General features: G+C 49.4%; 10 protein-coding genes across 10 annotated transcripts; 8 read left to right on the top strand and 2 right to left on the bottom strand.

The window, feature by feature from the left end:
• Positions 1 to 6107: 6107 nt before the first annotated feature.
• On the top strand, positions 6108 to 6907 carry BKA55DRAFT_572572 (uncharacterized protein). The gene is made up of 4 exons (XM_046193152.1): positions 6108 to 6300; positions 6350 to 6390; positions 6441 to 6488; positions 6554 to 6907. The coding sequence occupies exons 1-4, from the start codon at positions 6180 to 6182 to the stop codon at positions 6824 to 6826; spliced, it is 483 nt and encodes a 160-aa protein (XP_046048200.1). The 5' UTR covers positions 6108 to 6179; the 3' UTR covers positions 6827 to 6907.
• A 343-nt stretch (positions 6908 to 7250) lies between these two features.
• Positions 7251 to 7794, top strand: BKA55DRAFT_572574 (uncharacterized protein). The gene is given in 2 exon segments (XM_046193153.1): positions 7251 to 7748; positions 7761 to 7794. 1 exon segment carries the CDS (start codon positions 7296 to 7298, stop codon positions 7572 to 7574), a length of 279 nt encoding a protein of 92 aa, XP_046048201.1. The 5' UTR covers positions 7251 to 7295; the 3' UTR covers positions 7575 to 7748; positions 7761 to 7794.
• A 35-nt stretch (positions 7795 to 7829) lies between these two features.
• BKA55DRAFT_572576 (uncharacterized protein) lies at positions 7830 to 8497 on the top strand. Its single transcript, XM_046193154.1, has one exon. It carries the CDS (start codon positions 8073 to 8075, stop codon positions 8343 to 8345), a length of 273 nt encoding a protein of 90 aa, XP_046048202.1. The 5' UTR covers positions 7830 to 8072; the 3' UTR covers positions 8346 to 8497.
• A 239-nt stretch (positions 8498 to 8736) lies between these two features.
• Positions 8737 to 8985, top strand: BKA55DRAFT_478612 (uncharacterized protein; the record flags this gene model as incomplete). The annotated part of the gene is made up of 1 exon (XM_046186182.1): positions 8737 to 8985. A coding segment is annotated over one exon (249 nt), but the record flags the coding sequence as incomplete, so codon positions are not given.
• Positions 8882 to 10438, top strand: BKA55DRAFT_739568 (uncharacterized protein). Its single transcript, XM_046201423.1, has 3 exons — positions 8882 to 9256; positions 9302 to 9479; positions 9548 to 10438. The coding sequence occupies exons 1-3, from the start codon at positions 9126 to 9128 to the stop codon at positions 10115 to 10117; spliced, it is 879 nt and encodes a 292-aa protein (XP_046048204.1). The 5' UTR covers positions 8882 to 9125; the 3' UTR covers positions 10118 to 10438.
• Positions 10439 to 10954: 516 nt separating this feature from the next.
• BKA55DRAFT_703435 (P-loop containing nucleoside triphosphate hydrolase protein) lies at positions 10955 to 11911 on the top strand (the record flags this gene model as incomplete). The annotated part of the gene is made up of 1 exon (XM_046200622.1): positions 10955 to 11911. The coding sequence occupies one exon, from the start codon at positions 10955 to 10957 to the stop codon at positions 11909 to 11911; it is 957 nt and encodes a 318-aa protein (XP_046048205.1).
• A 2745-nt stretch (positions 11912 to 14656) lies between these two features.
• On the bottom strand, positions 14657 to 15205 carry BKA55DRAFT_540861 (uncharacterized protein; the record flags this gene model as incomplete). The annotated part of the gene is made up of 1 exon (XM_046190307.1): positions 14657 to 15205. The coding sequence occupies one exon, from the start codon at positions 15203 to 15205 to the stop codon at positions 14657 to 14659; it is 549 nt and encodes a 182-aa protein (XP_046048206.1).
• An 825-nt stretch (positions 15206 to 16030) lies between these two features.
• On the top strand, positions 16031 to 16604 carry BKA55DRAFT_572590 (uncharacterized protein). Its single transcript, XM_046193155.1, has one exon. It carries the CDS (start codon positions 16192 to 16194, stop codon positions 16372 to 16374), a length of 183 nt encoding a protein of 60 aa, XP_046048207.1. The 5' UTR covers positions 16031 to 16191; the 3' UTR covers positions 16375 to 16604.
• A 1172-nt stretch (positions 16605 to 17776) lies between these two features.
• Positions 17777 to 18601, top strand: BKA55DRAFT_595199 (uncharacterized protein; the record flags this gene model as incomplete). The annotated part of the gene is made up of 2 exons (XM_046195763.1): positions 17777 to 18102; positions 18154 to 18601. 2 exons carry the CDS (start codon positions 17777 to 17779, stop codon positions 18599 to 18601), a joined length of 774 nt encoding a protein of 257 aa, XP_046048208.1.
• A 2796-nt stretch (positions 18602 to 21397) lies between these two features.
• BKA55DRAFT_691747 (S-adenosyl-L-methionine-dependent methyltransferase) lies at positions 21398 to 22382 on the bottom strand (the record flags this gene model as incomplete). Its single annotated transcript, XM_046199671.1, has 2 exons — positions 21398 to 22298; positions 22369 to 22382. 2 exons carry the CDS (start codon positions 22380 to 22382, stop codon positions 21398 to 21400), a joined length of 915 nt encoding a protein of 304 aa, XP_046048209.1.
• Positions 22383 to 25085: the final 2703 nt, after the last annotated feature.

Genomic DNA, 25085 nt, shown 5'->3' on the forward strand with positions numbered 1-25085 from the left:
CCCCCAGTGCTCAGCTTTGTCTGTTGAGGTCTCGATCCTGAAATTGCCCAAGGATCTGAGTCAGTTCGATGAACTTGATTGCCTTGGCGGCTGCTTTGCGCTCGTTCAGTAACTTCCGGAGATTGTTGCGTCCTCGGAGTCGTCCTAGTTCCTGGTCCCGGAGTTGGCGGTGCTGGCGGCAGCGCAGGAGGACGTGCGCTACCGTTTGTCGATCCGATCCGCAGGGGCATCTGTTGCTGGAGATGCCTGGTACCTTTCGATTATAGAGGAAATCCTTAAGTCCTATCTTCTCCGTCCGCAGCTGCGTGAGCAGCGCGCTGTGCTTCTTGCTGAGCCCGTCATGCAAGTCCACGACCTTGCGTGAGGGTTTGGGCGTGTGCCTGAAAGATGCTCGGCCGCGTGTTTCGGATATCCAGTCTCTTTCCCACGACATGATAGTCTCTTTGTGAGACCATGTCTTCATGGTCGATCGGAGTGGGTATAGCTGCTGCGGTTCTGCTGCTTTTGGTCCCGTGAGGTCGCCTTCTCTCCAACCTGTTGCTTCCTTTGCTGCTCGATCCGCTTCTTCGTTACCTTGGATCCCAATGTGCGCTGGGACCCATCTGATCTCGGTGTTTAGACCTTGTAATTGGAGTTCGTCGATCTGTTTTGCGATGCTTCTGAGCAGGTATGCCCCCGACTTACCCTTGGGCTTTGCGGTCGATCGGATGGCGGCCTGGTTGTCGGTGTAAATCAAGACCTTGCTTCTACTGTTGCCTCTGGACCTGTCTTCCTGTGCGATCTGGAGGGCCAGACTGATGCCTTGGAGTTCACCGGCGTAGACGGTGGAAGTCGTGTCGTCTCCCATGTAAGCACTCTTTGTTTCTTGGGTGGTGGTGCAGACTGCGGCAGCACCGACATGACCACCGATGCCGCTACCGTCTGTGTAGATGTGTACGGCGTCCGGCTCGTATTGTATGATCTGTTCGTGTTTGATTTGCGCCTCCTCTGTGTTTGTTTCGATGAACATCTGTGGCCCCTGCCACCATGGAGGTACAATGTAAGGCGCGATGTGCTCTTGTCTCCGGATATCCGGCCCTTGGCGGTCTCTGATGGCTTGTTCAATAGCTCGTCTCGGGCTTTTCTTCTTGTTTCTTCTCGCCTCCTCTTCTGTATGTCGGCGTTCAGCTGGGCCGACCCTTCCCAGAGTGTCGACGTTATGCTTGAAGATCTGCTGTTCGACTGGCAGAAGGTATGTTTCCACGTCAAGGGCAGGTATCGATGCTGCTTTGTACGCTCCACTAATCACCCTAGAAGCTCTGGCCTGTAGGCTTTGAAGCTTGCTCAATGTTCGCTCTGTGTATGGCTTGTCCCTGGTTCTCCAGTTTGCATTCGACCAGGCAGAACAGGCGTACATCATCTGCGGCACAGCCACTCCTTTGTATATCTTTCTCATCTCTCTCATTGTCACTCCCCAAGTCGAACCACCGAGGCTGCTAAGGGCGTTGACTGTCTTGGTGACCTTGCGTTGTATTTCATCTATGTGCTGTTTCCAGGTGAGGGTGGAGTCCATGATGAGACCCAGGTATTTGCATGTTTTCTTTGGTTCGATCGTGCCCCATCTTGTTTGCAGAGGCTCCTCGACGTCTATTCTTGTTCTCGTCCGTGTGAAATGAGTAAGCTGGAATTTGTCTGGCGCGAAGATAGACGCATGAGTGGCCGCCCACTGCTCTGCGATATGGAGTGCCTCTTGGAGCTTCTTGCATGTCTCTTTCGTGGAGTCTGCCCATGTAAGTATAGCCACGTCATCTATAAAGCCGGTTGTGGCCGTGTCGTCTAACTCTCCGCACTTTTCGATTAGATCTGCGTTGTAGAAGAGGTAGAGGATCGGTGACAGATTCGATCCTTGTGGCTCTCCTGTCTCTAATTTGTAGGGTTCAGATGTGAAGCCATCAATTGATAGCGTTGTGAATCTTGGGCGCAGGAAGCTTCCGATCCACTTGACTGTTCTTTCATCTATCTTTCTCTTCCGCAGATTGTGTAGTAGGCGTGCATGTGAAATGTTGTCAAACGCCCCTGATACATCCAGAAGCAGTAGACTTGCCACTTTGCCTGACCCGGTGTTCCAGGCGTCATATATCTTGTCGATGATAAGGTGGAGGGCGTGCTCAGTGGATCGCAGTTTTCTTCCACCCATATGGGTATCAGGCAGCAGGTTATGAGTCTCGGCGAGATAACTCAGCCTCTTTGCTATGACCGCTTCCATGATCTTTCCTGTAGTGTTTAATAGAGCGATCGGCCTGTAGGCCTTTGGCACGGTATAGTTGTCTTTCCCTGGCTTCCTGAGGACCACCGTTGTCGATTGTCGAAAGTGTTCCGGATAGGAGCCAAGGGTGAGGGACTGATTGAAGATCTTGGTGAGATGGTGCTTGATCCAGGGAGAGGCGATTTGGAGTGCTTTGTTCGTGATGCCGTCCGGTCCTGGAGCCTTGAGTGGGGCTGCCTCCTCAATGGCCTCCTCTATTTCCCTCGTTGTTATCGGTGGCATGGCTGTGGGAGCAGGGTAGTTGGCATTCTCTATGTCTTCGATATCAGTGTCAGGTGGCACCGGAAAGAAGGTCTTTCTGAGAAGCTCTGCTTTTTCGCTAGGGGTTATTGCTTGCTGCTTTGTAGCTGGGTTGACTAGCGCGGGTGTCACGTTCGGTGTTTGACTGTGTCTGTTTCGGGCCCATTTTGCTAACCGCCAGAGGGTTGCCGGGGATTGTGCAGCTTCTTCTACCTTCTCTCGATGATTCTGTCTGAGTGCTTTCTTGATAACTCTACCTTTGTCATTTCGCGCCGCACGGTATGCTTCCCATGTCTCTTCGGTACGATACAGGCTGTGTCGCCGACGGAGTCGTTTTGATTCTGCCAAGGCTGCAGCGCATTCTTCGTTCCACCCTGGCTTCGATCTCGGTGACGGAGCCGTCTTCGGTACTGCTTCATCGACAGCTGCCGTTATGGCTGCCATTACTTCTTCCACATGTCTGTCCAAAGCCGTCTTTGTTCTTGATCTTCGTTGCGGCGGAAGCTCCCGTTGCAGCACGCGAGTGAATGTCTTTTCGTCTAACGCTTTCCAATTTCGCCGGGGCTTAGCTATCATTTTGACAGTGTTTAGGTCTAATGAGGTGGTGATAGGTAGGTGGTCAGAGTCATGGTCTATGTCTGTTTCGATTTCGCACTGAATCAGTCTGTCCACAAGGCCTGCCGTCGTGAGGCAAAGGTCTATGGTCGTTCTTCCGTCACGCTCTTCATATGTGATAGTGCCTGGAGCAAGGTTGCTCGTGAGACAGTAGTCTTCCATGATTGTGGTGAGCTCAGCGGCATCAGGGTCTGCTCGCTGGACCCGATCACCTCCCCATAGCTCGTGGTGGAGGTTGAAGTCGCCAACAATGATTTGTTCGTGATGGGACCATCGTTCTATGGCCAGCTCCAGGAGTGGAAGCGTGCTTCCTCTCTCGGTTGCAGTTTTTGTTGGGTTATAGACGTTGTGTATCACAATCTGTTGCTCTTCTTCTGTTCCGAGTACTAGGTTCAGCGAGCAGAGATCTCTGCTTACCTCTCTAAAGTGCCACCTGGAGTGATCGAGCCTCTTATTGATAAAAAAGCAGACCCTAGCTGGGAAGTTTCGATCCTTGTCTGGGTAGCATAGGTGAAACTGGTCTTTGGCTGGATGGTGAGTTGTCGTGTCAAATGGGTTCTTCCATGGCTCCTGGATGGCGAGGATGTCGTATCGCCCTATATCGGGATCTCGCAAGAGCGTGGCCATGACTGTGTCCTTTGATTTTCTAACGTTATACTGTAGTATTGTAAGAGTGTTTCCTATTAACATTCTTGATCGTCAACCTCCATTTGCTGGCTTTGCTGTGTGATCTGTCTGTTGGCGTCCAGTGTTTCCAATACCCTCCTGGAAGGAGCTAATGTTCGTCTAGGCCGCTGGCTCCCTATGTTCACGACGATCTCGTTTCTGGGATCATCGGGTGTTATCTGGTTGTTGCTGGAATTCGCTCTCTTCTGTTGCTTCTTCGTCGGCGATCTACTCCGGGACGAGTTGGCGTCTCGTGGCCGGCCTGGTTCCAAGGTGGGTCGCCCTGTCCTGGCGATCGGGTTTGACTCATTTTGCCGATCCCTTGTTCTAATTCCGGTCGTGATCCCGGCGACGAAGCTTTCTAGTTCCAAGTGGTACCTGGGTCTCGATTTAGAGGCTGCTTTGGCCTTGTTCACCTCCTGTTTCCTGGTAGGGCATTGGTTGTTCCAGGCTTCGTGCGGGCCGTTGCAGGCCGCGCATTTTCGCGGGGCGTTCCTGTCGCTCTTGGTTGGGCAATCCCGGGTGGCATGATCTTGCGCGCAGTAGCCGCATGTTATTGTTGCTTTGCACTGGGTTCCTATGTGGCCGTATTTGTGACACTGGAAGCATTGTCTCACACGGCACTGTCTGTCATAGAGCTCGCATTGGAACACCTCGCCTTGCCAGATGAGGCCCTCATCGATGACTTTATTTGCGTCTTCTGGTCTCGTGAACTCAACCACGACCGAAGATGCTGATTTGGTAGACGAAGATCTCGTCAGCCAGCCTATGTACTTGATCTCTGCATTTGGTATAAAGGGCTTGTTATCCTGAAGTATCCCATCTCTGATGAGTTCAAAATTGTCCATGTTCATCGAACTAGTGCGTACGCCATGCACCAAGACACCGTACGTCGGAATGCGTACTGTGGCGCCGTTTCCGATCCTTTGTTCCCAGTCTTCTGCAAACTGTCTAAGCGCCACCATGTCCGCTGTAGTGGCCGTCTTGATGCTCAGGTCACCGCTCTTAAGCTGATTGGAGGATACTACCTTGATGTTCTCTATGTGTTCGTTGCTGCTTTGCTCAATTGCGAGGTCTACATGTGACTTCAGGCTGCGTGGGCTCATCATTCTGATGTTGGCTATAGTGACAGGGTCTCTGATGTTGATGATAATCTCACGCAGGGTCTGAACAGGTGACGCTTTCTGGTTCGGTGGGTTATGCATGCTTGCCGCTAGCCCTCCCCTCGCCAGCACGTTGGCGTAGGTAGGCATGGCGTTGGCTTGGTTCTGCTGGCTTACGAGCTTCATGTCTCTGATCATTTTCATCGTTGCTTTACCGATCTCTGTGGCCTCCTTTGCAGCCGCTTTTGCGTCTGTCGTAATCTCCGAACTGCGCTGGACTTCTTCCATGGTTTGTTGAGCTTGGGTGTTTGTTTCATTGAGATCATTTTTGAGGCTGTTGATGTGTTGCGCTAAATTTTCGGCTGCGGTTTTTATTTCAGCTTGGCCGTTCTTCACGGCTTCGTAAACGTGACCAAGATCGGGTGTGCTCTGCATTTTGACGATGAGGGTGAGAGCTCCAATAAGTGCAACTCGAACTCCACGGGATGCGACAGGCAGACCATCTCCGTTGTCGATGGCTGACAGTGCCTTTTGAAGATATTTGCTCAAATTTGTGGCGTGCTCTCGGTAATCAGTGGGCCAGATTTCGTCCTGGGGCCACGGGGTCGCCATGATGTCTGAGTCGCACTGGGCAATGCGGTCGACACTGGGCTATCCAATTAACCTGTCGGAACGGTGTTGCGGCGCTGTAAATAGCTGTTGTTTTCAAAAATTTCGTTCTCGCTGGTGTTGATGTTTTTTCACGATATATACGCGTGATTTGTCGTAATTGAAACGCGTCGAGCGAAAATTCGACGATCACGTGAGCCTACACATCGAGCACCGTTATCTTATCTACAGTTCACTACCCTGGATCAATTAATGAGCCGAGGTGGTGCAATAGACAAACCATGCCATTCATACTCATAGAAATATGACTTACCTTAGTGGCTACTATGTTGATTTTAGAGCATGGTACTTTCTTTAATTATACTCACCCCGTATTTGGACAGAGATCTGCCGTTCGGCACCCTGTCGAAATTTCTATCGTTACCCCAAGAACCGCAGCTACGCATCATATCTCCTCTTAGTGACATCATTTGTAAACATTAAATCGAGGAGCTTGATGGTAGCTTTAAGTTCAATGACGCTGACATGATGAAGCCATCGAGCTAGCAAATACTACAAATATCTTTGGAGTAAGCTTCAATTCTCCTCAGTCACCTGTTTTATAAACTACCACTTCGTTTAAAACATATCACAACATCAACATGTCAGGTCGCTCAAATGTCGGATATTCTTCCTCCTACGAGGGTGGAGATCAGCGCCATTACAGTAGGGAGGCTATCCATGAGGAGGGTCGCATGCATGGCGTCAACACAGAGGGATACCGTATGTTCCTATAGTAACATGGAATGCTGATGAACCTGACTGGTGATAGTCAACAAAGAGAAAATTATGAACGAGCTCCAGGAGAGGGACGTAAGTGCTCGTTCATTGTTGCGGGATCACTGACTGAGCTTCCATATTAGACAAAAACACGTATTGAAGACCGAATGAAGCACGAACCGGGCTTCGCAGTAAGTAGCCTATACGCACAACATTTGTTGTATGAGACAATCTTCTGACACTTTACTTCCCCCAGGCCACCATGCACGGCAACAAGCCCTCGCGCGGCGCCGAAGTCGATGCCGAGATTGCGCGAGAAGAAGCCGAACAGCTGGCAAAGAAGAAGAGCAAGACAGACAGCATGCCTGGCAAGAAGCTTGAGCGCAACACTGAGAAGAGTGAGTGGAAGCAGCAGATGGATCAGGAGGAGCAAGAAGCTCGTGCTAAGCACAGTAAGCGTGGAGCAAAGAAGCATGAAGGTCAGGGGATGGAGTATGTCACTCGTAAGAACCACAGTAGTCGGGAATAGACTCTAGATGAACTCTCTGGTCGACCAAGGACGAAAGAGTCCAGATCGCCGCCGTGAAAGACTCAGTTAAATAAGAATGCCATATTGCCTAGTATCGACGTGACCCAAAGCCCAGCTGCATGAACAGCGATTGTGTTGTTATATCAGGAATACGTTGCACAACTGTAGTGTTTGGACTAGTCTGTTGCTAGGTTGGTCGTATCGCATGAAACACATCAAGTATTAAGTTAGGAGGCCTTTGAGGCTAGGCTTAGATAAGAAGCACGGCACATCGTATCACTGACAGGGCGAAAGACCAAGATATGAGACACTTTTTCCATGATACGATTCACTTATAAATCCAAGTTCTTGAGTTTTGGTTATTTTATTCAGCCATGAAAGTAATTATTAAGTTCATACAGTTGTAATGGAGCACAATTAAAATGTTGAGACAGTGTGACTAAGGTGGTCCGACCTACTGGTGGCTGGGATGTGGATACTATGTAAGGAGCTGTGCTCCTCAGACACATGTAACTTAGAACTAACAACAATACAATCAACCCTTTTTACTTCAACAATCTTGTCTTCGACCGCCTCCGTTCAATTATTCATCGTCTCGCTGGTCCCTATCTGGGTCATCGAAAGACTCGGGCGTCGAGCCTGGATGATCTGGGGTGCAGCTGCACAGATGGTGACTCTGATCTTTGTCGTCGTCCCACCCTTCCTATATCGACTTAACTTAAATCACTACGGGCCGCAGCACCCATGAACGCGGACTTCTACAAGGTTGGCACGGCCCTTCGCGGGAGAAACGCGGCGCATTTCGCGCTTCTGTTTTCCGGGTCAGCTTCACGACTTCGATCAATGTGCCAGAACTCTCACTCGTGTTGTTGGATTACGCAGGGATGCTGAGTGCAGTTAACAATTGATTGTTATTGTTATTTTTTTTTTTCTCTCCTTGTAGTCGAAGGACCTTTGAGGCCTTATATCTTCGACTGATTCTTTCTAGGACTTGAGTCCTAGAGTCCTAGATGACAGTCCTACGATTTGAATTTTAGGACATCAAACTTTAACTTTAATCTTGAACCTTAATCCTGAAGTTGAGGGGGAACCATCAATTCTTCCAACAAGCCGACGATTAAATTTGTATGGGAAATATTTTGGCGCTAGCAAGACATGGGTCAGCCGACGATTAAAACTGACATCAGCCGACGATTAGCGTTCTGGGCGCTATGATAGTTACAGTAAGTTCAAAATAGGTAAGGTTATGAAAGAAATGATTGCAAATCGATTGATACTAATATCAGTCTATGAACTGGCAATATTGGTAGCTGCGCAGTATATTTGCTTCAAGATCATTTTCTTTGATCGTTGTTGGGCGACAGGGTTCGTGAACATGGATCAGTCTATCACGGCCAATGAGAAAACGTTCTTGACTTACAAAGTGCAATATTGCTGTAGCCATATGTCTCATCACATTCAGCTCGAGAACTGCCGACTCAAAATAAAGAGGTTGGAGGAAGGGATTAATACTATGTAGTTGCCAATATAGTTTAGAGGTTAAAGGAAGACTTTAATCTCATCAATTTTAGTTGCAATGGAGTATTTTATATACGATCCAGAATTCCGACTTCTCTGCTGCCGCATGTGCTGTTGTTTATATTGCGCAGTAGTGCTGTGTGAAAATATTATTTATGAAACTTGATTGTTAATTATTGAGATGAGAGTTCTTCTCGGGTTTATATCTCTAGTTGATTTCATCTAGGACTTTGAACTTTAAATCTAGGACTTTCAGACTAACACTCTGAATCCTGAAGATAAGGGGGATTCCCGGATTTTCCAACATGTGCCGGATCATGGTTACGCAGAAACAAGTCAAGGTGCATCTTCGCAGTGATCCGCATCATCTTGGAATTGAAGAGATTAGGGATGCGCAACAATGGGCATCTAACCATGAAATTTTCCAGAGTCAGCAAGAGGCTCATGATAATCTGCCACCCAGGCCCGACCATGCACCGCCAATTGCAGGATTAGGTCCGCCAGGCACAGGAGCTATTAGGTGCGAGTTTATCCCAGAGCAAAGCATATCCCAGCCCAATTGCCGATATGTAGGCACAGATTTGAGGCGGATTCGAGAACATCTCAGGGTTATACATAATTGGGACTTGGAACTCAAGGGGGACGTCGCTCAGCTACTACAGCAGAGGACGAAAGGAGCAACAGTCCGTGGAGGACAGGAGTCTATTATCAACGATTGTTCTTGAGGGGACTAGGAAGTGAGCTATTCGAGGTAGCAAGAGGGCTGAGTCTCGAACAATCAATGGTTCAAGACAATGAGTCACAAGCCAGACTTCAGCAAGCCATCCATGCATTCCAGAGCAAGGGCAAAGATATTCGAAGACGAGAGGCAGGACGTATTGACATAGAGGACGACTTCACTGCGCCAAACCCGTAGCTTCGTCGGCTTGGTTCGGCTCTCCACTTAAAGGACTTTAGTGGGAAAAAGGACTTCTTGAGGGATTTGATCGCTATGGAATACGAAGTCGACCCGAACGATCCAGACAAGTCGGACGATGCTCAACTACGGTTCGTACATATCGCATTCGATCGGCTGATCAACCACGCCAAGGCTGTTCTTACTCCAAATGTTATATCTTGGAACGCTTTATTCGAAGTGAATCGCAAAGAACTAAGAAAGAGAGGACAAAGCCATTTCACTTCCGGTTTAAACCCGAAACGCAGAGAAGGTATACACTTGTGGTCAAGCAGCTATTTGCTTACATCGTGCGATGCATGTCTTTTAAGGACAAGGCGGATCGACCACCATTCAAAATCAGCATAAAGCAGCAGAAGGCTTATGATGTCATGATGGATCAAGCAGATGGCTTGACTGATGCTTGGAAAGAATATGAGGGTGACCCAGAAGCGCCCGAGATTGTCAGACTTCTTGATCTACTGGAGACTGCCGTTCTGGAGCTATATATCTCTGTTCTTGACCATTTCACGAAGGACACGGAGTACGATAGCGTTCTTGTCAGCTTCTTGACCGTTCTCAGTGTGCGAGCAGATGGTACTTGGGAGGGCTATTCAGGTTTCACGCCAAAGCTTTCTGCCATTATGGCAATCTCTCGTCTATGCATTATTAAATACGCTGTGGATCAACGAGCCAAAGTTATCAAGCAAAAGATGCAGCAGGGTCAAAGTCAAGAAGAAGCAGAGAGGAATAGCCCGAGCTATTTTGCACTGATATCCGAGATGACTCGTCGGTTTATGGTAGGCGGGGGAGAGGGCTGGGAAACGACACCGACGTAGTTTATTATCCGGCTCCGAAATTTCGGCATGGCTGCACAAAACAACACGGCAGTACATGGTTCAGTAAGCTGGGACAAGGGCAGAGAGGAGCTTATCTACAAGGGTATTCGTCTCAGCGTTCTCGATATACAGGCGATGATGAGACTAGCGGTCCAACAGTTGGAGACTATTCTCTACAAGGATTTATTATTGTTCACCGAGTTCTCAGAGTAGTCTTCGGCCGAACTTGGACTGCCCAAAATCCCATGGGACCAGCTTCTGGATAATGCGGCTGACGAAACGATCTGGCATTCGTTCATTGATAAATTATTCCAACGCGACGGTGGCTCTAGCAAAGGCCGGGTCATTAAAAAGGTCTTACAAGACAGCGGCTTGAGAAGCAAGTGGGTCAAGTCAATTAACGACAGCGGCGTAGAAATAAATTCCAAGATGGCATATCGATACGGTCTCAAGGTAGAGAAAGCATTGGAACTGCTGGCAGTTCTTGCGCATATTAGCGGCGGGTTCCCGCTAAGAGCATGGGAACTTCTTGTTATCCGGCATCGCAACACAAGCAATGGAGGAATTCGCAATATTCTATGCGATCAGGGGCTCATTATGATTGTTACGGGAGCACATAAAGGTTTCACAACGACTGGGAGGCTCAAGAGCATCCACCGCGTCTTGCCGCGAGAGGTTGGCACTTTATTGACGTACTATTTATGGCTCGTTCTGCCGTTCTGGGAAGATATCCAGGCCAATGTATGGGACAAGTCTATCTTCAACGCTGGCTTATGGGCAACAGAAGGTACTCAAGAGAGTGGGAGGCAACAAGACGGTGAACAGGCAGATGGAGTTATGGAAGCCAGTCAAACTCAGGCTAGCCAGGATGGTGAAGGCGGGCAGAATGGTTGGAAACTAGGTCCCGGGGAACATTGGGCATCTCTACGCTTATCGCGCAGCATCGGAAGACTCAGTGCTCTGGCTTGTGGGCAAAAGCTTAATATTAGCAGCTGGAGGCATATCTCCACTGCAATCGGCCGACGATACTTCCGAAACGCATCTACAGCTCACACGAGGCTGCTACACGAAATGGACTCAGACGATAGCGGTAGCGAGAGTGATGATGATGAGGACAGCCTATATGACTTGCAAGCGGGTCACGGGTCGAAGACTGCACGCTTGATCTACAGACGGTTGGTTACCGAAGGAGCATTTGAAACAAACGAACGCCGAGTCAGCTTCCGATATATCAGTAAAGAATGGCACCGGTTACTGGGATTCCTGCCTACAATAGGAGGGTTCGACGGGGTTCTTACTTCAGGCCGAAAGCGAAAGAATGTATCTATCTACGACGAAACGCTTCGAAAACTGCAGTTAGAGAGATGGAAGTCACATCGCCGGATCAATATCGACCGGGAACTTATCTACTTGTACGGGGAGCAAGCTAGATTCCGAGGTATTCAGCGTGAGGCGATTCAGGCGATTATGATGAATAAGAGTCCGATTGTAGTCGTGATGGGAACAGGGGGTGGAAAGAGCTTGAGCTTTATGTTGCCAGCAGCAAGCTGCCCAGGTGGGGTGACTGTCGTGGTAGTTCCGCTGGTATCGCTACAGGGTGACTTGATAGAACGCTGTCGGAAAATGAAGATACCATGTGCCGAGTGGCGCAGCGATCAGTCCCCAGGGCCAGCATCGCTTGTTTTTGTCACGCCCGAATCAGCAATGACTAAGCGGTTCCATGATTACGTGGAAGGACTTCGGGTGATGGCGCAACTTGACGGGTTTGTGTTTGACGAAGCGCACAAGATATGAGAGGGCACACGGGACTTTCGACCGAGGCTAAGAGAGGTGGGTCGGCTAGCACTAGTTGGGGTCCAGATGGTATACCATCCAGGACCACCTAATGCATAACCAAAATTTTGCTCCTCCCATACAAAATCCAAATTTTGATGTCCACAAAAACAGGCCCGATTCTCAATTAATAAATGAGGCTTTGGAGAAAGTTTCTAGAAAATTGCTCAAATTTTACTGTCTGCGTGGTTTTTGACCTCTCGACCGCTCCGTGTGCGCTGGCAGCGCTTTGCTACGACCATAAAGTCATCACTTTCATCCTCTGACCTGACACCCACCTCAATCACCGGCTCGACCTCCTCATTCACAACCATCTCTATTTCTGCCTCTTTTGAGTCAGGAAGAGCTTCTCCAGCCGCTAGATTCTCCGACAGAGCCATGAATCGTCGGTTCGGGTTCGGTACCGCCTTTCTTTTCTTCCCTCGCCGCATCTAGGCCATCTGCTCCTCGAGGCCAGTAATCCGCGCATTCTGAACGGCCACTTTCATCTCTAAAGCTTCCAATCCCTTTGCGATCTTACTGTACTTCCGTCTAGTCGGACGGCTTCGGTGTTTGGTCATTTCCCTCACTTGCCGACTCGTTTTCGGCGTATCATCTGAGTGCAGTTGAGGAGGGCTCGGCGTCTTTAACTCTTCCAGCAGTTTTTCTTTGTCTGGCTGAATGTCCGGATGTGCTAGAGCTTTATACCGATTTATTGGCCAACTTCCAGTAAACCTCCAGCCGGATAAGATAATATCTTTCCTCATGCCCGCCTCCCTGGCTTTCGCATATGCCCGGATAAAGTTGACTTTGTCAACCGGCGCAGAATCGGTCAAACTAGCCAGCATTTGGAGTTCTTTCCGATACGCACCTTTGATGACATTAAAAGTCCCATTATCTAATGGCTGCAGACCATGGGAACAATGTGCTGGTAAGTAACAGCAGTAGACGTTGTTCAGAAAGCACGTAGCCATCCACTCGTCCTGACTGCTCGTCAGCGACCCTATAGCGGGTGACTCAGCGGCGAAAACACCGAAATGCTCACCTGCGCATGGCTCCCGTGACCATCAAGGATAATAAGTCTCGCATCCGATGCATCACGAGGCTCCGTTTGTGGTAGATAACGTCCTTCAACCACTCGAGAGCTATATGGTTGTCTGTCCAGCCGTTCGGTGATGTGATGTAGTGCCAGTCCGCTATCAATTCGAATTCGTTAAGGAACCACTGCTTCTGCAGCTCTTTTACTTTAAAGATAATTCCCGGCTTCAAAGCACGGCCACTTGCGGTGACAGCCTCAATAAACGAGGTCCAAGTGCGCGACTGAACGCCTTTCAACATCGCCTTCTTCGGGTCGGAGCTCCCGATCACGAGGCTGTCCAGGCCTCATGGACAACCAATTAGCTATGCCCTATAAAAGCCCATAGAGTACTTGCAGAAGACTTACCGAAACCCGCCATTATACCGCCCTCGTCCACGTTAACTGTGTTCTCAGGCTTGATCCAGCCGTACTCGTTCTCCCTGATATCGAAGTACCAATTGACCGCCTTCGGAGTAAAGCCGTCAAATCTGGCGGCTTCTTGACGTTTTCCAATCTTGGTAGATAGTTTTGGGTGACGTTTGACGAACCTGGTGGTCCAGTGCTTGCCTAAAGGTTTGTTATCGCCTTGTTGTTTGAGGATGGCCTCGACACAGGCGCGGACCTGGCTGTGCGAGGGAGCATAGCCTAGAGACTCTTGTCGCAGCACCCAACGAATAAGCGTCTCCTCCTGGCTCTTTGGAATACGCTGGTGGGCCTGGATACGTTCATTCCTGCTTGCTTGACCGGAAAGTCGTCTCGAAATGGTCCACTGAGGTACTCCACGTTTCTGGGCCGCCTCATTCTGTGAGAGGCCTCTATCGGTGGTGTCGAATATAGCCTCAGCTACGTCATCTTCGGTATAATAACGGCGAACCATTACGAAAGGAGTTGTGGCGAGTAAATTAGGTGAAAGTTCGGCTTGAGTGGATGGAGTCGCCTAGGGTACATGAGGTGAAATGCGACAAAATTCAAAGGGCTAGAGAACCAGGCTACGGGGCGGAACGGGAAAAATTCAAGCCGATATGAAAATTCGATGAAAAAAGCAATATAGTGCAGGTCTTCGTTCGCGAGTATCTTCATGCCTGGCCGAATACAATGCAATTGAAAATTTGGATTTTGTATGGGAGGAGCGAAATTTTGGTTATGCATTAGGTGGGGTTATGCATTAGGTGGTCCTGGATGGTATCTAACAGCAACGTTACCACCAAGCAAGGAGGAAGAATTTTTCGAGCTCATCAACGCACGATCAGAGGATGTGACCATACTACCGAAAGCGATATATCACGTCTTGGATAACCTGTTCTCGTCACTGGACCTTTTCCTCTCTTTTTATCAGGAGGAAGAGGCTAACAGGAGGGTGGCCGGATTCTTTTAGCGTCAATAGTAGAGACAATTGGGACTACTAACACAGAATTACTCATAACATCTTCATATTACGACACATTAGCAATAGGAGGTCACTGAAACCTGTGAGGACAGCTGCCATCCCTATCAAGGTCCTATCACTATAATAAACGAATACCGCCTAGGCAGGATACATCAGTTAGCTAAGCACAACAGGATTTAGAGCTATATATAACTATAGAAATATTATAGAGATATTACAACGTAATGTATGTATCTATTAACGAGCTAGTGACCTTTCACTCTCAATATGTGAACTCGTACATCAGAGCGATATCTGTCAGTAGCTGGTCCCGCTCTTTAGCCATCGCCTCAAAGCCTTCCTCAAGCGACACAATGCGATCTCGCGCAGAGATTAGCACTTCAGCTCTGCTAAAGCAATGGTCGCAGCTATCATAATTATGGCCATCTTTACACGGTGGTATTGGTAAAACGGCGAGCAGACTTTCGAAATGGTTCTTTAGCCGGCTGCGGTATCGCTTCTCAACCAAGTTATGGTTCTGGCGTGGCTGTTTTAATGTTTCCAAGGAAGGCGGCTTCTTATAAGCCACATTCTTAGTTAACCGCTTTTTCGGCTTTTTCGGCTTATGCGATGCGGTGCGTAGATTGGCACTAGGACCTCTTTGAGTGCTGATGTCTGCGCCGTTGCCGCGCTGTCGTGAATCTAGTAGTGATTCTTTCTCGGGGGTCACTGGGGAAAGCTGCTTGATATTGTAGCTATCTACTCCTCCCCGCTGGTCCGAGAATTGATAGAGATCGGCTGGGCAGATACTGTCAGACGTAAAGAAAGCCATCTTGATCTTGGGAGGAATTCGTAGTTATAATGGCAAATTAAGAGGCCACTGGTTTCCTTTGCCAGTTGTCTGAAATTGTAGGATCTTGTGGGATCGGGAGAAGGTGTTTTTGATCAAATATTTGATGGATTTTCAAAGTGGAAATGATGAGGAAGTAGAATCGACGGGCTGGGGCGGCGAGGAAAGGTGCAGGGATAAACCCATTTAACTGCGGTAAGCCTCCACTAATAAAATTCAAATCAGCAGGTACCTCAGTATACATGCTTTTTCGCCGCAGTGGCAAATACATTTAGTATTAGATTTGAAAGGAAGAATCCTTCTGTAATAAGGACTATTGGATGTCTCTAAAATTTGTCCAACGATAGGGCAGTTACCTATATGAGGTTTAACTACACGTTGAAGGGTACGTGTAATAGCAATTAAAATGGACCGAGGCCAAGACTTTGCCTTTTGTCGGGCTAGCAGCTCTGCAGACCCGAATTTTAAATCATCCCATATCAGCGGCATATCCCATCAGATCCCGTCTTTTCGTTGCAGGCATTCGAATTATTTGCCGCTAACCGACTCAAAGTATTCAATTGGGGAACCCCAGCACTCGGAAGCCCGTTGATGAGATGGCTTACTTGAACCAATGTCACTTATGTCTCGGGCACCACCCGATCGGCAACAGGCCTTGAACCTGGGCTTACGGAGCCTCCGTAATGCCTTGATTGGCCAACGCAGGGGTCGAGACCGTTTCGTCATGGAGGGGCAAGTTCAAACTTCACAGGATATCCTGCAGCCAGGGGTCCCTACCTGATCACACATGAGCGATGGATTGTGATGTGTTGTGTGTTGTCTCATAAAACTTTTCTGTAACCATACGTATATCCCCATCCATGTACCATATATCTGGTTAAATGCGCCAGCTTCCCCTCGAGGGCCGTTGCGAGTTTATGACCTAACGCAGGGCAATATCACCACTAAGATATCCCGAACACCGAAAAATGTGGTTCCGCCCTATGCCCCTCATCCTCATCACGGATGAGGACCTGACATACCACGGGAAGATATTGAGTACTAGGTATGAAGAAGGGCGACTTCGAGCAATTCACGCGACGATGTGCATTAGCCAGCACCGGGGCCGGCCAAAGGTAAGGGCCAACTTAATCATGCTAGACTCAAGATAAGGAAGAGATTGCTAACGCCAGCTAGCTTCCCCAGCGAGACCCTTCGTCTGAGAATCCAGACAAGTCATTGAGTCCAAAGGTCGGACTATGATGATGGATAGGATATGAAGTGGGGAATATCTCCACGGCCGCCGTAGAGCTGGGAGAGTCTTGTCGGGCCCTATATGGAGGATATGTGTTGGGCGGGTGGATGGATGCTATCTAGCAGAGATTGGGGAGAATATATGGAGCAAGTCACCATCAAGCAAGGAGTCGAGAGTGGTCGAGTCCTGCGTGAGAAAGGTCGAGATTAGTATGGTGCTCGTCTTGGCATATTCTTAAATCGTAGACGTCAATACGCCATCCAAAGGTCTTGGGGCTACCAGTCCACGGGAATCAAGTAGTCCTTAAACGTAGCTGCCCATATGAACTTATCTCATGCTCTTCTTCGATATTCCTGGTGCGACGCTCGAGGTTTGCAGATTGAGTTAAGACGCGGCGCGTCATCGCGAGTCATACCTCTCGCCTTATCTTGTTTTCCAGTTTTCAGTGGCCAATCACAACGACCAGATTCGCTCCGAGGACTCCTGTCCAATCACAGTATGGAGATGGGGGTTGTGTTCTAGCGAGGCGTGTAGGATCGGGCCACCACAATAACCTGCTTTATTAACTTAAAACTGTGATATGCAGTGAGTAAGAACCCATCGACTTGCAATGCATTATCCGCTGCCTTATCCTATCTTGAGTCCCTTAAACTCTTAGGCTAACTCGCCTATTTCTATATGGCTTCTGTACCATCAGAGATCTAGACTTCGATCCCAAAAATGACATGACTGAGGTCTAGTGTAGAGTAAGCCTCTCACCTGTCTTAGTACTTAGATATTGGGCTGTATGCACCCTTTGACACTTCGGGATGTACAAAGATATGGGTTCCGGAAAGTTGAGGACCTTAGCCGGCAACCTAACCTCTCATTAGTGCCCTCTCTTGGTCACCTCTTTTATCTAGACCATGTATTTAATGGGCCTTGATGTTACCTATATGCAGCCAAGTGACACTGGGTTGCCACTGGAGCGAGGCAGTTGCGCTTTAGGCTTGAAGCAGTCCGCGCAGAAGATAGTCCAGAAGCAAATACGACTTTCGTTCTACCCACATCAACTTCCCGCAAAACTGGTCTTAAACCCAAGGTCTTAACTTTACTAAGTCATCAATAGATTTCTAGATGCTTATCTCTATACTTATTGACCCGTTTAGCAAGCCACTAATAGCCTCCTATAGAGAGCATTATTACGCCATTATTCCTACCCTCAGCAGATAAATGAGCTATAGTAGGTTTATTTCTTTTAACCATGCCTGACCAATATGATCTGATATTCTGAAGTAGACGCTCACACGAACTCCCTTCTATACATGGAAGGAGTGACAATGCTCGACGGCTGCACTCCAGACGAGGCTATTGGAAACGACCTCACTGTATACTGTCCGGTCGTTCCATCCCATCATCAATGGGAGCTCTCGGAGTCTATGAACTCGCCAGCCTTCCTGGGCGCTTTCCAGGATGAAGTCTGCATCACTACGCTGTCCAGACAGACTTACCTTCCCCAAGACCAATTCGTATTTTACAGGGACTTTAGTTCAGGAGACCGTTGGGTCGATACGTACTCCACCGTCAAGAACCAAACTCTATCATCCGAACACCTGGTAACAGTCGCTGATGAGTCACCCTTAACCTTGACTCCTTCCCTGCAGTTGTCGCAAGAGCCACCTAAAAAGCCCGACTGAAAGAGTAAGACGTAGCTTAGTGAACGCGTAGCTCTAAGATCCGCTAGACGCAATGCCAGAGGAGATAATAATACGGACGATCAGAGGAGAAAAGGGAGTCTTGCTGACGAAAATGGGACCAACATCAGCAGCGGCGCGACTAATCATAAACACGCGAAACATAAGCAAGCACAAGAGAGAAATCGTATCGCTGCCAATAAATGTCGCATGAGAAAGAAGGATGATCTTGCGAAACTCCAGTCCTATGAACAGGCTATGGAGCAACGCCATAGAATGCTATCTAGCTGCGTGGGTGACCTGAAAGAAGAGGTTCTATATCTGAAGATGCAACTGTTACAGCACACGAGTTGTAACTGTACCTTAATACATCATTACATTAGCGAAGAGGCACAGCAGTATATTCACGCTCTAGAAACGAGATCAGGCTTGCAAACAAATAAATCAAATCAAATCGGGGGTCTAATTTGATTTGATTTGGATACTAAAATTGGCGATTTGATTTGATTTGATTTGATTTGGATCGATTTGGATCTTATTTGGATATCTGGATAACCCCACTTTTCTCCCAAGACGATATACATTGAGCAGCTCCTATGAGATCCGCTTTGAGACGCCCTCTCTGAGCCGTGACCATTTGCCCGGCGAGGCTGAATATCCGCTCTGGCTCGGATGACATGGCCGGGACTGAAAAGAGATCAATTGCCATCCGCGACAGACGTGGATACTGGCGCCTTCGGAGAAGCCAGTATTGAATCGGGTCATCCACTAAACAATCGCCTGGATCGGTTGTGGCCACCCACTCTGCATACTCATCGCGCATGGCAGACGTCGAAGGCGCAGGCTGAGTACTGAGCTTCCTGATCGAGGCCATAAAGTCATCCAGGTCTGTTGTCTTCCTTGCAATAGTCGGCTGCTCCGGTAGCGCATCCTGCTCGACGGAGAGGTTTCGATACTCCTCCCATAGCTCTTGCACTGCTGTCTTTCCTCTGATTAACCAGCCCGGATGGTCAGCCCACTGCGACTCGACAGTCGACCAGCGAAATGCGGGATGGAGGACAAGCGCCGCGAGGTAGGCAGGGCTATCCTCGGTAAGGGTGTAGTATTGGTCCAGTTTCATCCAGCCGAGGTTGCAGCCAATCCGTAGGTACGGTTCCTCGTCTCGTTCATGTTGTAACTTAGCCTCTTCCAGATGCTTCAAAAGCCACTCCATCGTTAGTAGAACCTCCCAAATCGCGCCAAATTTGCCTTCTTGAGGTCGGCCTTCCAGGCGCTTGGTCGCAATCTTTAATGGTTTTAGGATTGCCAGATACTCTGCAATTATTGACCAGTCCTCAGCGGTCATCTTATCATCAACAATCGCAGGTTTCTTGCGGCTCTTCTTCGGCATCGGTATTATCCCGTTCTGTGTCCTCCTGGCCACGTACTGGTTCCATTCTGTTACCTCCGCTTGGACCAGAGAATCGAGTGTGTTCCGAAGCAGGTAGCCCCGCTCCATCATGGCTTCAGACGAGTTCCAGCGAGTAGCGTTGTCGGTGATGACGTCGTAGGTTGTTTTGTCCTCGAGGCTTAAGGCGGTGTTCTCAATAGACTGGAGCTTGTGCAGCTTCTCAATGCGCTGACCGGACCTTTGCACCCAGTGAATAATATTGTGCAGTTTGCCTATAGGACCCTTTGATCTCCAGAGTTGGACCTCATCTTGGATTTCCTCGTCGGCTTGACAATCCTCTTCAAATGCGTCGACGTCCGTGCCGAAAAGAATGGATCTAGCGACGAGATTAATGATGTGACCACAACAACGAAGCCGACGATGCTGCTTCTTGAAACCCAATTCAATACCCAGATCTTCAAGACACGTGTCGTTGCTGCCCGCGTTATCTGTGACAAAGTACCCAGTGCGCTCCTCGATCCCGTATTCATGTAGTATCTTGCTAACGCGGTCGGCAAGGTTTTCGCCGCCGTGGCGACCTTCAATCCGTGGCAAGCCTAGGAGAAATGTACGGAACTTCCCTTCATCATCAAGAAAGTGCACGGTGAGGCCGAGCAGAGAGGTAAACTTGCGAGACGACCACGCATCAAAGGAGATATTAATGCGGCTGAGAGAACGGCCAAGTAATTCCGTCACGACGCCTTTATGACGACTGAAGGTCCGAACAATCCATTCGCGAATCGTGCTATGGGTGGGAAGACTTCCCGAATCCACGATGGCACTGTTTGCGTACGCCATAAGAACGCGAAAGTATGGGCTCTCAAGCTTGTAAAATGGGATATTATCGCATGCCACCCAACGTATGAGTAAATGTTGAAAGCGGGCAGGTTCGAATGATGCTATAAATGCGTTCATCAAGGCTTGATCCTTTGGCCGATGAGGGTCTAGGTCAACCATGTCGAAAAGAGTGCGTTGTTTCTTCCTCTGCGGTGGCATGGATCCGTCTTTATTGATACGGTGGATATCTTCCATATGACCGTTTGCTTGGCTCGTAGATGCAGCGTCGTACATGTGGGTGATCGTAGCCTTCTTCTGGTGACACATTTTGCAAAGCCAGAATCGGTGACCGGAGCCGTCTTTTTCGATATCGAATCCGTGTTCCCATACCCACCCTGTCCGCGGCCTTCTTTGATGTTTGCGAATGGAATACCCCGAAAGGCGATTCCAGTCGATGCCTTCATAGCCGATATAGTCGACCGAAAATGATGCGTCATCCGCCGCTCCTCCTTTGGTCTCTGACGAACCGAGGTCAGGGCTATCAAGGAGGCTAAAAGCAGTAGAAGGAGCACTGGAAAGAGCTCTTGACGCCTGGTCAGTATTCGCATATTGAACCATATCAAATAAACCACGAGAATTATCGTGAATTGCCGATCGCTTTACAATATTCTCAGACCATTCCATTCATGGAGTAGTGCGGTGTGTTCATTGCAAGGCCGACATAGGCTTAGAATAAACTGATTTCGTATGCAGCGCGTCGCAAGATGGTAAGAAACCAGAATTTCGTGTAACCTTACGCGACGCGGGCAGGGGCATAATGGCTGGCAGTGATTGGGCCAGATCACAGAAGTGGGGCTTATCCAAATAGCCAGATATCCAAATAAATCTGGACATCGCGATTTGATTTGATTTGGATAGATTTGATTTGATTTGAATAGATTTGGATTTGATTTATTTGTTTGCAAGCCTGTTTGCATAAACATCTGTTGCGTGGCTATCGATCACTTTCATCAAGTCTTGGCGGAATATCCGCCCTGATCAAGACCTCACGGTTCTCGTCCTCACTTCCTCTTCGCCAGCAAAATGTACGTGCCCCAGACTGATTCAACCTGGATATCTCTCCAGCGATCACCCTGTGCCTTCCACTCGGGTTCTGCCTCCAGGATCTGGTCAAACAAGATGTCCACAATGTCTCCCTCACCACCTTCGGCACGGCTCTTCTTGTCCGGGTGCGCATCCATCCAGCCCCGGTACGCAGTGAAGGCCCGCACATAAGCCTCAAACTGTCCTAGGTTGATCTTGCTCCTCATCCAGGCCACCTCTGGGTCTGCAACCTCAGTCGTGTCTTTGTCAACGTTGTAGGTGATTCGCTTGATCTTGTCCCACTCCGACTCAGGGGGCTTGACGTCCGCCAACAGGCCCCGGAGGATGTCTCGCGCGGGACGCTCCCAATACTGGTTCAACCCTTCCAGCCCGGGCGACACATCTCCTTCGCCGTAGCAGAACCTCTCAAATATCTTGTTGGCTTGCGGGTGTCCAATGATGATGTTGTCCTTGTACCCCCAAAAGGCCAGTGAGCCGCCTGACTTAACTACCCTGGACAACTCTGGCCAGACTCGGGAGTAGTCGAACCAATGCGCTGACTCGCCGGCTACAGCCATGTCTACCGAGTGCGCGGGTAGAAAAGACAAGTCCTCGGCGCTGGCCTGGCGGAACGAGATCTTGGAGAATTGGGCAGTGGCTTGCATTCCCTGCAGCATCATACCAGCACTAGGGTCAATGGCGATGGCCCTGGCAAAGCGGGGGCTCAGCTCCCTAGCAACAATTCCATGGCCAGAACCCAAGTCCAGCAGCGTACCATGAGGATCATCATGATGATAATACCCCAGAATTGTCTTGAACAGACTTGCAGGATACGTGGGCCTGGCTGCAGCGTACCCTGCAGCAGAGAAAGTTGCCCTCCTGCCGTGGCGTCAGTTCAGTTGCGGAGTCTCCTAGGAGAAGATGCATCGATCTGATCATGATGACTCACCCATAAATGGACATTGTCACGGTCACGATGGCTGATTGATCAAAGGTCACTGTACTCGGGAGAGTCGCTCAATAAACAAGAAAAGATGCACCCGCAGGATCGACTGATTTATACTTCGCAGCCGCGGCTTCGGTCTTACACATGACACAAGCACTCAAGATTGATGGAGTGATCGATCGGTATATGCCGCTGCCCCGCAGCGCGGCGTGGGTGATAACGGAACGGAACCTACAACATCCCTTGAATGCCTGCACCCTTGATTGACAATCCTGAACGGCCGAAGACACAACCTATCCTGCTAGCCAAGTGTTCAGCCGACTCTTTGATATGATGACCACCGAAGCCACTGTTCGCAAGTTCTTTGCGTCCTCAAGGTTGCCAATGAGCGAGGCGGATTCGATGCAGTCGTGGCTGGCGATGGCGGCCGGGTCACGAAGGGGGGTGCATTTTATTGAATGGTGAGCGAGGACTGAAAGCAGTTGGGAAGCTGTAAGAGCTCGATTGGAGGGCAGAGAATCATGACCAAAGAACACGTAGTTTGATGGTCATATCATATTTTACGAGCAGCCTAAGTTTTGGCACGCTCCCGCCCTCTCAGCTTGCGAGTTACCCGGTGGCCCGAGCATACAAAGCCAATCAAAACGGCAATCCATACCTGCACGGGTACCCGTGCAAATAAGGATTTATGGGTATTATACGGGTACCCGTGCAAATAACGGATCCTTATGTCAGCAACATAGATTACCCGAAAATGCCTCACAGAAGCCAATTGGCTGCTTATGACTTTCTTTATCGCCTATCCTAAGTCCTATGCCCTTTATGAACCCAATTGATGCTCCGCTTGCCCTATTTGCGATGGATCAAACCCTTGCAGTCTTCCCTGATGATGCTCTCCCCCCTGAAGCTATATTCAGCTCGCGGAGTGAATTGGTTACTGCAATTACCATGCAGTACCCACCTGCCGGTCATACCCACCTACCGGTCAGCGAAAAAAAGATTCCCCCATACATAATGCACTTTTTTTAACCTCATGGGAAAAACTTAACAGGAGACCGGCCCCCTCCGGGTTCCGCCAATGCCGTTGAGGAACGAGCTGAGTCCTAGACGCGGCGCAAAGGCGCTTACGGCTCCGACCCCGCTTTCGACAGCATTGCTATTTCATGCTTGCGTTTCTCTACCATTTCTATCTCATCTGCCCATCTATCCATCTACGTGTTCTTCAAGAGTATCATTGAATATCATCGAATTACATTACGAATTGCATTGAAGTATAAAGTTGTTCACCATGACCATTGATTACTCAAAATGGGACAACCTGGACACAGATTCAGAAAGAGAAACCCCCCCTCCAGCAGCACTGCAATCAGGTGCGCCGGCTACAGCAGATCCAGTCACAGGCAGCACTCCGGGATCCATCCAAGCCATCACTGTCCGTTGCGATGGTGAGAGAGCCAGATTCACACCTTGGTCAGTGACATCGGTCAAGGCGGATCACCCCATCTTCTCGAACTTCGTGCCTCCTATCCCGCGACTCATCGATGTTCCATTAGTCTTTCATCGGGTCGGCAGTCAATCTGCAGACCGGGCCGATCTGGATAATCAGGTCATCACATATCTCCATATTGACTCCGAATCCGGGTTCGCGCCTCCGAGCTGGCAGTCCCACATCGGCACGGTGCTGGTGGCGCGAAAGGATCAGAAGACGTTGCGACCACAGCATCTGGAGGGTGTATGGATGTATTGTGATCACATCTTGGATCTCTTCGGAGATGGAGAAGGTGCACCGACGCATATGTATCGTAGACAAGCATTTGAGGAGTGGTGGAAAGACTACTGCAAAGAGCAGAAGAAATTACGGCGGGGAACTGGAGGCGAGAATGACCCGGATGACTGGCGAGCGGTACAGTCGCCGTATGTGACATAGGTTCCTCGTATGTGCTGGTATAAGTATATCTCGCGCGCTGTTCTACGTGAAGCATTGCTGGCTTTCAAACGATCGTCTTGTTTCTACCGCCAGATCCGTAAGTCTCCGCATGGCGTCAACGATGCCCTGGTCTGGCTTGTTGCCGAGGAAGTCCTGCGGCCGTACGAGATTGAGCAGTCTGATGCCTTGTAGTGTCTTGCACCGGGAGAGTTGCACATAGAGACTAGTGAAGTCGCACCTCGAGGGCTGACCCTTTGCCACGCGATTTCCTCGGAGTTCTAAAAGAACATCCACAAACGTTTTGCCTTGGGCCTTATAGTCAGTCAGTACGAAGGCAGGGACCACAGGCAGTCCGCGTCGAGTGCATTTCCCGGATAGGAACTTGTAGTAGGAGTTGGCTGGATCGAGCACATGCGTGATGGGCCGGATGAGTAAGGTACCCGCTGGGAGTGTCGGGATGGTTATATCTTTTGTCTCTTGTGACTCCAACAATATGCCTAGTGGCGGACCGAAGTGTATGGTAACATCGTCAGCGAGATAATGGCCTGGGAACTTTGGGTCGGGGATGAGGTCCACGGCCGTAAACTCGGCCCCGTTCACAACTCTCAGGCCGGTATAGGTATTTTTGTTGACAACAACAGGCATGCCCTGGGCGTAGAAGAATACTCCTGGGATCTTACAGCTGGAGCTGTCGCCTTGCTCGATGGTCTGGGCTAGCTCCTGCTGTAAAAAGGTCCGGCTGCGCCAGGTGTGTGTCGAGATGAAGATGGAGATATGCTTTGCGTGAAAGCGG

Source organism: Fusarium redolens, assembly GCF_020744475.1.
Source record: "Fusarium redolens strain MPI-CAGE-AT-0023 chromosome Unknown BKA55scaffold_10, whole genome shotgun sequence".
Classification (NCBI taxonomy): domain Eukaryota; kingdom Fungi; phylum Ascomycota; class Sordariomycetes; order Hypocreales; family Nectriaceae; genus Fusarium; species Fusarium redolens.